Below are 14589 nucleotides of genomic sequence, written 5' to 3'. Positions count from 1 at the left end.
ATTAACCAATAACTCAAAGAGCAAATATTTCTGTACGTGAAACTGAGATTTATTGAATGTGCTGCGTTTCATTAATTTTTTATTTTTTTTATGTAAAAAGAATAATGTGGAGGTTGCAGAACAGAAGTAAACTACCAGTTGACTTTCGTTGACATGAACAACATGCTTCAGGTCAGCGTGACACTGTGAAACTATAAGCCTGCATTCCCTGTAAGAAAGAGTGAAAACTGAGACCTGTTTTGCTTCAGGCAAAAAAAAAATCAAAGAAGGCACATACCTTAGCAGTGAATAATGATCAACAGCACAGGGCTAACTGCGTTGGCATTGCAAGGGCTACATCGCCTCCTGGTGACAGCTCTGCTGAACTCCACATAGACAGGAACGTCAGTGAGTCAGTGGCCCATGTGCCAGAGAGATGAGTGTGGAAAGCTCCTTGGAAAAAGGATTAGGGCTGTTAGTGTTGGCCAAGTGGCCCACTGCCAGACGCTCAAGTGTACAAACGTCTTAAAGCTGCAGAGCTTTGCTTTGCCCGTGAGTCTTTTCACTCCGTCCGCCCTCCACCCAGACTGCATGGATGGTTGTGCTTTGTTTGGGGGGGAGGGGGGGGAGGGAGGGAGGGAGGAAGGGGGGAAAGCCCCTTCAGCTTCAGGCCCGAGCAAACCCACCTCCGTGAAAAACATGCTGGGTTCGAACAACACCGCACCCACACACAGTGTGGATAGAAACATGTGTGTCTATTGTATTGTCTATCGTTAGCATGTATTGCTAATGCCCGTCAGATTTAGAATCAGTTGATATCAAACGTGTGATGTGCATTTAGAAACATGCAGAGAGCCGAGGTAGCGTGTGGGCCGAGCAGGTCCGTGTATCGACGGTAGGATAAGACATGGCGGCAGGCCAGAGCTCTGAGGCCTGGAGCGAGATCAGAGCACAGTTAGTGAGACAAGCTTCTCAGGTCATAGAATAATAAAACACACGGAGCCTCAAGCTTCACATTTCCAGCGGTCTAAAGGAATGTTGGACAGTTTTGACGTAGTTACTCATAAAAGAGCGTCTACTGTACGTCTGTGTAAATACGCTCTCTGGTGGCAAATTAAAAAGCTATTTGCACAGATTTGAGAGTGTTTTTTTTCCCTCCTCGCTATGTTTGAATTCTTTAAGCTTCAGCACCCTTTAAAATTCTAAATATATACAGCACTGTGCAGAAGTCTTAGGCCACCATTAGATTTGTTGTTTCAGAACAACAACAATAGACAATAGAGGAGTTTTTTGTTGTTTTAAAAAAAAACAAAAAAAAAACATCCTCTACAGGAGAGGAACCTTAATTAATGTCACTGGTAAATCCTGTGTTTGTCCTACTATTTCATTGAAATAGTCTCTTTCTCTCCCTGGTTTGTGTCTTTCCTTCCTTCCCTCTCTCTCTCTCTCTGTATTCTCATCATGCAGGTTGCAGGATCAAGATCCAGTTTCCGAGGCTACGCTCATCGTCACCATTATTATTATTTTGTAATTAAAAAGTCGATATCAGTAACTGTATAAACCTGTAACCTGATACAGTTGCTGTGTATCTGCTGCTGGTCTCCCTCTCTCTCTTCTGTCTCTCCCTCATCTCCCTCTTGAGATAGTGTATGTTATGATTTGGCGCTATACAAATAAAATTGAAATGAATTGAATTGAATTGAATTGAATTGAATTGAATTGAATTGAACGCCAGGTTTATTCAAGACCTCGAGCACGACATACACATGTTGCACGAGTTCAACTCGCTCATATGTAAGAGCAGCTTTAAGTCGCATCACTTCATTCCAAATTCCATTGATCACAGAATTTGACGGACAGAAAAAACAACAGAGCTGGCGGTGCCTGAAACCTTTTGCATATTTTTGAGTATGAGATATGCAGACACATGCTTTCACAGAAATTCATTTATTACATTTCACATCCATACGGTCCATATTCTATTCAGCTGCACCCATACTTAATACTGCCCTTACTAAAATGTGTTTTTGTCTTAGACTCTTTACATTTAAGCAGCTCCATCTTAAACTTCCTTTGTCCAGTATAATCACTATAGCACTCACTGATTCAATACCTCCACAGATACGTCATCTGGACCAAATGCTGCCCACTCTTTTTATTCTGTAGCTGCCCTCACTTCCTCCTCCTCCCTTAGTAATCCTCTGCATCTCTCCCCCATCTGTCATATCCCCTCTCTCTCTCTCTATCTCCCTCTTTTTCCTTGTTCATAAGCCCCTCAAAATACGTCTTTTATCACCATTTCCTGAATGACATGCAACTTATCATTTGATCCAATCAGCATACTGTAAGTGCTGTGGCCTCCGTGAGAGAAATCACAAAAGAAAAGAGACCAAACATATATGGACACCACACGTTTCAACACATTTATTTCAATTCATTTTATTAACAAAGATTTCATTCATTTTTCATCGTGAATAATGTTCACGATGAATTCATTTACAGTTTAGTTGAACTGACCATTTGTTAATGCCATTCAGGTTATAGAAATGATTAAGTAACAGTAATAGCTGTTAACTGATGGTTAAAAGTAACTGTAAATGCCTTTCTTTAGTTAAGTTATTGATTTGTGACACTTATTTATCTATCATAGCACTAAATAATGATGACACAAACCTTTTAAGCATTACTTAGGCATACTTTACCTTTATTAATGCTCTTTGTTACCCTTATTGTAAAGTGAAAAACACGCATCCCTTCACTAAAACCACTGTTCACTTTAAAAAATTTTGTATGCTTGTTATGCGCCAATGACACCAGAACAAATTCCTTGTATGTGCAAATCGTACTTGGCAATAAAGCTCTTCTGATTCTGATTCTGATTCTGAAGAAGTGGACAGTGAGTGAAACAGTGGCTTTGAGTGGTTTTAACCCAGTTTGTTTTGTCTGCATTTGTATTGCATGTGAGGATGTGTACTAAAAATATAAGGGTGCGTGCACAAAGTTCAGAAACACAGAATAATGTACCACATTCAGTGATCAGTTTATTAGGAACACTTAGCTAATACAACTGGATACAATAATCCAACAACAAATCGTCCTTTCATGCTGGCACTGATTCGTCTGCTATTGGTTTGTGGTGCTGCTAATGCTCACAAAGTTGAAGTTTCTATGAAACAGAAACACGTTGAAATAAATCTAATTTGACCGTTTCAAAAACCTATTGCATCAACTGATCCATTTAAAGTCAAACTTCAGCACTTCAGAAATATGTCGACACAATCTTTCACTGGCTTCATTACATTATAAATATTTCAGACCTTAAAAAGTGACAAATTCATGGAGACCTCATCTACCCACTGGACAAAGATGGGACCGTGTAATACTACATGAATAGAACGAGGCTTTAAGGCACTTCAAACTGACACTTGTACACGAGCAAACATCATTTCCAAAATCAAACATGCAGATTGCAATGTGTCCTATGACAACATACAATTAAAAAACAACAACATATTGCACCACACTGTTACTGGAGACACAATTCAGTTTTGGCAGTGAGAAAAGGCACACGATGCATGGTAATAACAACAAAGACATAAATAAATTAGATCAAATAAGGCACACAAACAATCCTCACATCTATGTCATACACAGAATATAACCTCTTAGAGTTTTGGCAACAGAGGAACACAAATGATGTCCCATTTTGTCAGTTTACAAATATATGAATACGCCACAGATAGAAAGTTTAACACCTGATATGACAGTTAATGTGTCAATAGAAATGACAGTAGAGCAAAGGCAAGTTGTGATGAATTACGAGAAGGAAAACAAACTGCAGGTCGTTCTTTTTTCTCCCTAAAAGATGCACACATTGTTCACAATGTGTTGTTCAAAGGATCAAAACACAACCATTACAAACCTCACATTTAGTCCAGCACCTGAGAAACTTCTACCACAATATTTTCAAAGCAAAAGGATCAGACACACACACACACACACACACAGTACCGAGTGTAAAATCTCTATGGAAGCTGCTTGATGAAACACTGCTGCCCTACATCATCATCATCATCATCATCATCATCTTCCCACTCTCACATATGCACACTGACTTCACTTCACTGCAGCTACAGTAGCATGAGCATCTATCTTCACAGTTTCATATGTAATAATGCACCCTCATGCTGGAGACACTGAGCATCTCTGTATGTGCATCATTAAAACCAAGGTTCTTAAGGTAAATGTTAAACATAAACATGTACCGTTCCACTTAATACCAGCAACAACAATGATATTCAAGACAAGATAGCTCAATGTATCAATATCATCAGTGGAGATCCAAATGTAACATTATTAGAATGAGATCTTCACAGGCTGGTATTGCACAGAGCAACATTAATTCACTTTTTCATGATTGTCACGAACATCTAAGACCATCGAACCTGTTTGACACTCAAGTCTATCCTGGTTCTTGAAAATGCTCGAGTCCTCTTGTACTGAGGCTTGTTCCTGATTGATTTAAAGAGGTGACCGACGAAGTAGGTAAAACTACGTTATTATTGTTATTATTAGCTTTCATCTTAAAATAAATGACATAAAATAAAGGCAGGATGATGCCGATCAAGAGCATGGCAACTACAGCATTCCACCACTGGATTCTCCAGTCAGAACCGTGTCTGTTCAGGGTCCGGCCTCTGACACCAAACTTCTGCTCTTTCTCCGAGTTATACAACGGATCCTCTTGGTTGTTTGTAGTCTGGATCAGTTTCTCAATGTCATTATCAATCTCCATTAGAAAGTCTGCAGCCTCCTGCAGGTGCGGTTGGGATCTGGTTCTGTCCTGAAACTTCACTGGTGTGGCCGATTCATTTCCGTCCGAGTAAGTCTCCATTAAAAAGCTGTGTTTGTGAACCGGTATTTTGATTGATGTCAGTCCAAATAAATCTTGTTCCTGCATAAGGTTGTTCACCCGCTTTATATCTGCCACCTGTTGGCAAAAAAGGGAATGACAATGTTAATTTAGTACAACTACTAGAGCACTATGGAGTATAGACACATGTTGCATTTACCTGAATAAAAGGCCTCAGTTTTTCTGAATTAATTAGATCATTTTCCCATTAAATATAAAATATTTAATAAAAATAAGTGTTGTTTCAGCTGTGCCCAGGAAGGGTCATGGTGGGAACATTTTTGACTAAACTTTTGTTCCCTCCCCGGCTCTCCCGGTGTCTCAGGCTTTTCCTCAGGATCACGCAATATGCTTCTGTACAGTCGCTCAGACTCATAAATCTTTACCTTGCAGCCGTATTGCAGTGCAAGCTTGTTGAGATTGTCACCGTCTAACACCTTCCGCTCCAGCAGCTGGACATTCCGGCTTAGTCTGTCCTGATCCGGTGCTTGAAAACCCCGTGGCTTTATCTCCATCAAACTGAGCTCCTCGTCGTCTGACGAGATGGCCGACTCGTTCGGCCTCCTCTTGAACATATACACCTGACCATCTGCACTGGCATGGACATCCACTGGGGCCTGGAAAGCCTGTGGAGCGTGCTCCCCTCTCCACATAGTGTCATCCAAGCCTGTAATATCAAATTTAATTTACATGTAACATAACATAAATTGAAAAAAAACATGCAGATTTGGGGATTAGGTAAATTGGACACTCTAAATTGACCGTAGGTGTGACTGAGAGAGTGAATGGTTGTTTGACTCTGTGGCCCTGTGATGGACTGTTAAACTGTCCAGGGTGAACCCCGCCTACTGCCCCTATGTCAGCTGAGGTTGGCACGGCACCCCCCGCGACCCTCCTGGAGGATAAAGTGTTAGAAAATGGATGGATGGACAACATAAATTGGAGGGCTGTACGATATATCAAACATTTATGAAAAATTGCAGTATGAACGTGCACAATATATACAAGAACATATTTAAGCGCATCACAAAGACTGCTTGAACTATGATAAATGTAGATCCTCATCTTAGTTTGGCCAAAAACTTATCATAGGGTTGATCATTTGTTTTTAAGGGTGAGCCAATATGATATTCAGTATCGTATCAGCTCAATACTCATCATAGTGACTGGATATGGTTAAAAGAAACCAAAGGAATCAGTTACAGTCAACAAAGCGATTATTTGAACTAAAATAAAAGAATAAAGCAAACCTCAAGGCTGTGATATTGTTATGGGAGACGGAAAAGTGATACTGATCCATCCTTAATAGCTTTTGACTGGTTTTATTTAATGAACTTCTCTCGTTATGTCAGCATAGAACACACGTGTTTCAGTTCTTAATCATAATGTCCCAGATATTCCTGAGCAACAGGAACGTAATACAGACTTTGGATAGTTAAGAAAACATCAATTTTCTTTTCTCAGTGCCCATTAACTATTGTTACTGTGTGTTCGACACTGATGCATTCAGAGGGCAGTGTCTGTGATCACTGGAATCAAAATCGATGCAACATAAAGCTGAGCATCATCAGCGGTGCATGTATTTAACGGGTTAGTGATGAGTATTCCAGAAGCCGTCAGAGGTCAGCCGTCAGAGGTCAGAGCTCAAAGGAAGCACCTGCGGGCAGCACCGACACGAGCTACAAGCCTGAGAGCTAATGCTAACGGCTTAGCCAAAGCTTTTTCATGTGTTCAGACGACTTGTCAGCACCAAGTAGGCAAACACTTCACCTACAGTTTCCTCACGACAAAGACCGAGTAACAATAAGTTAACATAGTTTCACAGACTTCTTAAACTCGGAATAGAGTTTCCAGTCAGTTACCTTTGACGAATGCTTTAGCAGTGACAAGCCACCACAGCTAGCCGTGTCCCGGCCTGGCTGTCACATTACAGCGATGTCAAATCTCGCGAGATGTGGAAGTTAAAAAACAAATAGTGTGCGCGCACACACAGAATATACAGTAGTAATATATAGTATTCATTAATATGTATGTGCCACTCTTGCACATATTGGGGTCAGTTCAAATGAGTTTATTTGTTTAGAACATATATTGCTTTAAAATACAGTAGTCCTGAAATAAATACTGATTTTAATGTTTTCAAAAATATTGTTAGAACTGCGCATATCACTGTTGTGTTGTAGAAGCTCCACTTTGTGGTTGTATTTATTGTATAAGCATTTCTATTTCATTTTTCCCACTTTTTTCCAATGATTTCTGTGTCATGCACTGTGTTCAGCAGCACCACTGCACTGTGACGAGTGTGAGGACAGAAATAGAACTTAGTTTTGGATGGGAGGATGCCGAGGAGTTCATATTTGTTCCTCAGGTATAAGGAACCAGTTTTAAGTCAGGGTAGGAATGGTGCCTTCACATACCACTAGATGGAGCTATTGATCTGTCATATTATTCTTTTGATGTTTATCAGATATGGTTTTGCCATGGGCCAAAGTGATGATCATTTTGGTAGTTTATCACAACACATATAACCAAACAAAGCTCAAAATGTGTCAATGTTGCTCAGTGTGTACAATCACAAAGAAAGTAATTGCATGACTTATAAAAACAACATTTATAATAGCTAAACAGCTAAATTATAATAGCCTACAAAATCCCAGGATGAGATAAATCCTGTCAGCATGATGTGAGTCTATTAAACTTTATTACACAAAGTGTATTTTCTATAATATCTGAGGGAGTATGGTTTTAAGACACAATGAGGACGACAAGAGATTCTTCAGAATCTTGTATTCAAAGACATGCCCTAATTCATTTATGTGAGTGTGTCTGTGTACAAACTACACAGATCAAGTTCAATGCATAATATGTAAATGTTTTTATGAAGACCTTTGTTTTTATACTGGAAAGTACTGATGGTCTTAGACTCAGTGCTTAAAAAGCATCAACCAAAGACTAAACAACGTGTTATTTATATCTAAGGCCCCTTTTACACCTGATGTTAAAATGCATGTTCTGTGATTGGATAGCATCGGATAGCGCCTGACCGCTTGTAAGTACAGGTGTACAGTAAACACCCGAGGACAGATTGTTGTCCAATCTGCCAAACCACTTTGGGAGGTGGTCAGAGACACATTGTGACCACATTGACAGATGTGTGAATGCAACAAGTCTCTCATGTGTCTCTGTTTCACCCACAAACCCTATATGAGTGGAAATATGTGGACGTCACATCATTTTAATTGATAGTGTTTTTCCTAATTGACTTACAGAAACATATAATGACTGCAAGCATGTCAAAACCAATTGTGCAATTGTGTGGAAGGTGTTTGATATGCATTGACCAGAAAAATCTTTGTTATGGCCCAGTCCTCACCCAGACCTGTTTATTCAGTCTTATTCAGTAGGTTTGACATCTGCATTGAATGCAACTGGACATTGACAGATGTCACCTGCAACCATTGGACAATGCAATCTGTCAATTACACTCTTATCCATACCCAGCATTGTTTACAAAAAGGTTTTTCTACTAGTTATGTGGTGCAGAGAAGCCTTAATGCAATGAAGTGAGAGGTAAGGGATGGATTATAGATCAAACATGACGATCGTTGTTCAGACCAGTGAGGGACACGTGAGATGCATGTGTGTATTGTGAGTTTCCGTACAGTAAAGAAGTTTGTGTACATGCTCTATAAAGACATGATCGTCACCTGCTGTGGAGAAGCCGTGTGCCAACGCTGACGCTGCCAGATTTGCAGCTGCACACAAGAGATGACCCAGTAGTTACCGGAGTAAGATGTTTACACTTCTGAACAACATGGGTAATACTGGCATAACCCAGCTATCTTATTTGGGTTATTTATTGCTGGAATAAGGCCTTATTCAGGTAATGCTTACACAGATAAGGTATTTACATGAGTCACAGCTGGAGTTACTGGAATACTTTGCTTCAGGTTTGGACACCAGGGGAGTGATTTTGAATAATGGCCAGGGATGCAGCTCAGAGGATCTGGACGGAACCAATGAGAGATCGGCCTCAGGTCACCTGTTTACCAACATACACACGAGCATGGACGGTCAAATATGGTCCGCCCATGAAGCGTTTATATTTACAGACAAAGTAATGAATGAACCAACCACCAATGTGCACAACCACACCATACACTGTGTGAGTAATCCATTTCAATTTCATATTTTGAATTATTTATGATTAACAGAACTTCTTTTGCCTGCATTGTTGATGGGGCAGCTTCCTAGCGCCCCCTATTGAAATGCTGCTCCTGACTCAAAGTTTACAAGAGCCGGGAGGGAAACAGATGGATGCAAGCTGGCTTTGTGACAAATATTCAACTCTAAGGGTAAAATGGTAAGTGTTGTGTTAGCATAATGCAACATTACATTAGTTTTTAATGTTGCTGTGCAGACAAGCGCTAGATCTAGTTGGCCAGCAGAGTTAATCAAACACTGTTGGTTAGAAATGCCCTCAAAATTAAATGATCTCAAAAATGTCTTGACCAGAGGAGAAAAAAAATCGAGGTTCTGCAGTTGAGATGCATGTAGATGGCTGAATATGGAGAGAAAGTTGAATTGAAGATGCTTGTGTGGCTAATTATCTCCCACACAGGAAAACTGTGGACTTTCAGCCAAGGATTTATAACCTTCTGTTGCTTCTCTCTTCACTCATCATGTGTAGTATGAACTTTAACCAAATATAAGAAATGGAGGGACAATAATGTTTGTGCATGAACATAGTCTTTCAACTTTCTCTGGCAGTCAACGCTGTCCTGAGAGTTTTCACATGTGGATGAGATGAGAGTAGCATTCTGTGTGTCAGTCAGCACAAAATGATGGGGAGGATGCATCACACTGATGCGATACACGTGGCAAATATGAACACAATTTCATATTAAATGCAGTAACCTGCTGGTCAGGCTTTTTAATGTGGTGTAAGTAGGGAATTACTCAGCTTAGTTATTGATTTATTTTCTTTTTGTTTGCAGCATGGTTTTCACATTTTTCAATATGGAAACAAGTGCAAGTAATACAGGTTTGAGCAGTTCAAAAGATTATTAATGGAGACATTAGCATAGAGTTTTACTTAATGGAAATATAGTAGTGGGAATATTTTCCCCTGAACAATTAATTTATCAAAATACCATTCTTAGATTCAGTTAGTGTTCTTTGCCTTCATCTTAGCCATCTTTGAAATACTGCATGGATCTAAACCACATCTGATGCAGCGCTATATACAAGCAAGCAGCCTGGTTAAACATAGAGCTAATAGCATTCATGCATATTCTAGTATTTCTCTCTACACATGCATCTGCACTCAGCCAGAAAGCATAAATGACCTTCAGTTGACTTCTTTAACTGAACAGCGTTGTCAGATCACAACAAAGCTTTTTAAAATATAAAACAATCTCTTTAATTAAACGTATCATAGTCATCAGAGGCATCTGCCTTACTCAACTTATCCCTTAAAATTAAACTCACACAGTCAGATGCTGTTTCTGTTCATCTGACAACACAGTCAGCGCAGAGTTAAAGTCAACCTTTCTGTGTCATAGTAAATGTAATGTTGCCTTAGAGGGAATCATATCAATTACATTGAATTCAGATTCAGGGCGTGATGCTGAATGATGATCAACAGAGCGGCATAATGTGCCATATTTCAGGGCCACTGAGCAAGAGAGAGAGAGAGAGAGAGAGAGAGAGAGAGAGAGTGGAGAAGTATAGAACTTTGTACACTGCACTGGATGCACATGTTGCCCAGAGAACAACAAAAATGGCTGTGCTTTAAATGATTCAGAGCAAAGCTAAAATATTTATTGAGGTGAAAGATTCATGTATGCCACATCTATTTATGGCCACATTACAGAATATATATATATATATATATATATTTTGTTTTCATTCAATCAGTTCAAAATCTGAAGCACTTCCTAAAAACAAGCACTTTTATGTGACATTAGCTTGAAATACCATTTTTCTATGAATCAGTTTGCTTTCTCTGCAAATTCAGGGGTTTCAAGATCTCCAACTTTCATCATAACAACAATCCTTTTTTGCAAAGTGGTATCGAACACAAATGGATTTATAATTTTCATGCTCAACAAGGTTAAATCTTTCATGTCAACATTAGTAATTCCTTTCATTGTCACTGGAGTGCTGACACAAGCCTGATTACACCCTGTTGCCACACACTGTAAAAGACATTTGATTATTAGAGCATAAGATTTTAGTTTTCATTTGCCGTGTAGATGTTGAGATAAACTGCAGGTGACTGTCGGTTGGTCTCAGACATCCATGGGGGTCCTGGACTTGTTGACATGGGGAAACCAAATTGAATTCTTATGTCTCGGGGTCATGGCAACAGTTCAGGTCTTTATTGATTAAATGTCAACAGCCTAGGTGAATGTGATTCACAACTCAGGCGGGCCAAATTCAACAATCCATCAACAGCGAAGGAGCACTGAAACACACCAGCATTAGCACGTTTACATCTTGTAAATGTCCAGTAATGTTTTGTTGATTTGGCAGCAAAGTGGTTTTTAAAGTAGTTCTTCTACTTATGTATTTGTACAATACATATACTTAAAATTTAAATTTAAGGTTAAGGTTAATAATGGATGTGTTAAGCCCCTTTAGTTTTCTGTTTACATAAATTTGAATATGTATACAAATGTATGGTCTTAGGCCACCATTATTTGTTGTTTTAGCAATGCTATAATGACAATAGAGGATACTTATTTCTATTTCACTTTACTGGAACACATCCAGAAACTATGTATGCAGTTTTTTGTTGTTTTTTTTTTTTTAAAAAAAAAGAAAAATTCAGAAAAAAAAACCCCCCATCCTCTACAGGTGTCAAGTATGTAGCGTGATCTACCCTTACACTTACATACAATAACACAGCTCTGTTCATACTGGAGTGGAACCTTAATTAATGTTACTGGTAAAACCTGTGTTTGTCCCACTATTTCATTTGAAGAATTTTTTTAGGTTTATTCAAGATATGCTTGAGCATGACATACACATGTTGCATGAGTTCAACTCATTCACAGCTCGCTAATATATAAGAGCAGCTTTAAAGGCGACATAGACCGGAAGCTCCAATTAACGCTGCGTTTGTGTGTGTATCTGCGTCATGACCTCGTTTATGAAACCCTAAAGTTTCAGAACAAACAGTTCAGCCTCTGCTGAGAAAATAGGGTTTTATTGTTTTTCTGGGCACTTTACTGATGATGTCATCAGTAAACCTCACCACTCCTCTCACCACCATAGCGCCTCCTGGTGCGGGCACTAGTCCGGGCACACCCGGTTGCGTACATTCAACCGCAGAAGAAGAAGAACTACTCTCGTTGTAGCTGCTGAGATGCAGAGCATCCACCGTGCCAGGGGGGGAGCTGACGTGCTAATTACGTCACTTCCAGGTACCTGGCCAATCACAGGACAGTGAGAAAGCTCTCGTTGGCTGGCCAATCACAACACAGTCCATGTTCTGGGGGTGTGGTTTTGGTCTGAAACAGCGCGGCTGACGAGAGCGTCAGTGAGGAGATATTTCGATCAGCTCGTTTGCAGCGACTAGGAGGTTTTTAATCATGAAAACAAGTTCATATATGTAAGTAGACCTCCATAACCAACATATATGTGCGATATGAGCATTCGATGTCACCTTTAAGTCGCATCACTTCATTCCAAATTCCAATGATCACAGAATGTGACAGAAAAAACAACTGGTGCTGGTGGTGCCTGAAACCTTTGCACAGTGCTGCATGTATATCATTTTTTTCTCTACAGAGCTCCTCCCTACAGTACATATCCATAAACATGCATTCATCCATCGTCTCCTGCTTTATCCTCACCGTTGACACTCCCCCTCCTTTTCCCTCTCCTGGCCATGCGTGTTTGTTTTCAATAGAGCTGATGAACACTGTGTTCTTCAATTCTCGCCATTCAAAAAAAGCCCATCCGATGTCAGGATAAAGTGATAATGCGTGAGTGCATAATAAATGACTTCAAACCACACACAAGACCTGTAACAAGACATTAAACACATATCTAGCATCTAAGTAAGACCTTCAGTCAGGAGACTGGGGTGGTGGTGGTGGTAGGTGCAACACAGCTATGTAGGGATAGATATTAATTTGGGTCTGAAACCCTGAGGGTGACCCCTCACACTAGACATGAGCAGTGGCAGTCTTGGTCTTCATGCAGGCCATGAGCGTACAGTGACACATGACCTTGCCCTGTCAACACCCTCACCAGTGTGTCAGCTAACATTACTGTGATTGACGTTGAAGCCGCACTCAGCCCTATGAGATCACAGGCTCTGTATAACCTCGCCTTAGCTGTGTACCAGGGCTAGGGCATTTGGGGCATGGTGCTGGACCATTATGCCGTCTGTATTTGTAGCCTATACCTCTGTCCTCTGGTGAGCAAGGGCACAAGCCTGTGTAAAGGTTTTTGTAGGGGGCTGACAGTGACTTGATTTATTTAGCTTATTCTTTGTTAAAGTCACTGCCACAGTCACTGTTGTGAAGTTACGGTGTGTTTTTGTGGTATTGACTGATGTGGCGTTAACGTAACATGACGTTTCTTTTTACTTTTTTTTTCAGATTTCTTTTTCAGATTTCTTCTTTTGAGAAAAATGAAAAAAGTTTAATTAAGGTCTACAATCAAATAAATAGTGTATTCATGTAAATCAGAAACGACATTTTCTTATGGTTTAGATAGGAGGAGTAATATTGTTAAGGACCGGACGAAAAAAAGAATGAACAGAAGGAAGATGGACAAATGTGTAAAATTATGAAAATAATTACAATTTAATATTTCAAACATATTAGGGCCCAAAACACAAAAGTCTAAAATATTAGGTATAATCAACTAATGAACTCAAATCAACTCAAACATACTCTTTCAGAAGACGGTATTCAACAATAAATTATGAATAGAAACAACTTATCAGACAAAGCAGCTACTAAAATAACTCTGCCGTGGTGTCTTCCACTTCCTGTAGTCAATGCTTTATGAGCAGCCGTCACAGATATAATGAGAGGTCATAAGGTGTCACTGTTGCAGTGGCGAGTAACGTTGAAATGGACATTAAAAGTATTAAGTACTTATAATTTAGTTATCATATAAGTAAGATTAATACGAGGAAGCTTTCCCAGTGTTTCTACAGCACACTACACAACACAGTTATGGGTAATCTAAGAAAATATCGGTATTATATATCTGCCTGATTGGACGATAACTTTCCCTTTAAATGAAAAAGTCAGTAGTTTGAAACACTGACTGGTTATACTTCAGCCATGGTTAGCTAGGATACTCAGCCAAGCATGAGTTAACAACCTCCTATAATAATATTGTAAAAACAATAGTTTGATACATCGATTAACTGCCCAGTTACCCACTTAACCCAGGACTTGTCCTCATGGCGCAAGGCAGTTTACATATCTGATGACTTGCTTAACTAGGCCATGACTTGCCATTTACCCAGTTCAGCTTTGACTGACATGGATATAGCACCACCAAGCTCTCATTAGTCCTATTTCTGACTCAACACTTATGGGAATACACAATAAGAATACACAATAAGTTGTATAATCTTTGCTGTGGTGATGTTAGGAAGGAATTGTGTTTGTGGTCAAGTAAGAATACTGTGGTATCCTAACTTAACCTAAGCCAGTCAGCCAAGC

General features: G+C 39.6%; 1 protein-coding gene and 1 long non-coding RNA gene across 2 annotated transcripts; both read right to left on the bottom strand.

Moving 5' to 3' along the window:
• Positions 1 to 1708: 1708 nt before the first annotated feature.
• On the bottom strand, positions 1709 to 12598 carry LOC122775425. Its single transcript, XR_006361106.1, has 5 exons — positions 12564 to 12598; positions 11923 to 11973; positions 9650 to 9652; positions 6575 to 6578; positions 1709 to 1727 (listed from the first exon to the last, which is right to left on the bottom strand). It is a non-coding gene; the product is annotated as an uncharacterized LOC122775425 (long non-coding RNA).
• On the bottom strand, positions 2996 to 6817 carry lysmd4 (LysM, putative peptidoglycan-binding, domain containing 4). Its single transcript, XM_044035283.1, has 3 exons — positions 6754 to 6817; positions 5278 to 5558; positions 2996 to 4969 (listed from the first exon to the last, which is right to left on the bottom strand). The coding sequence occupies exons 2-3, from the start codon at positions 5542 to 5544 to the stop codon at positions 4442 to 4444; spliced, it is 795 nt and encodes a 264-aa protein (XP_043891218.1). The 5' UTR covers positions 5545 to 5558; positions 6754 to 6817; the 3' UTR covers positions 2996 to 4441.
• Positions 12599 to 14589: the final 1991 nt, after the last annotated feature.

Source organism: Solea senegalensis, linkage group LG10 (assembly GCF_019176455.1).
Source record: "Solea senegalensis isolate Sse05_10M linkage group LG10, IFAPA_SoseM_1, whole genome shotgun sequence".
NCBI classification, from domain to species: domain Eukaryota; kingdom Metazoa; phylum Chordata; class Actinopteri; order Pleuronectiformes; family Soleidae; genus Solea; species Solea senegalensis.
This window is presented reverse-complemented; position numbering and strand designations above follow the sequence as displayed.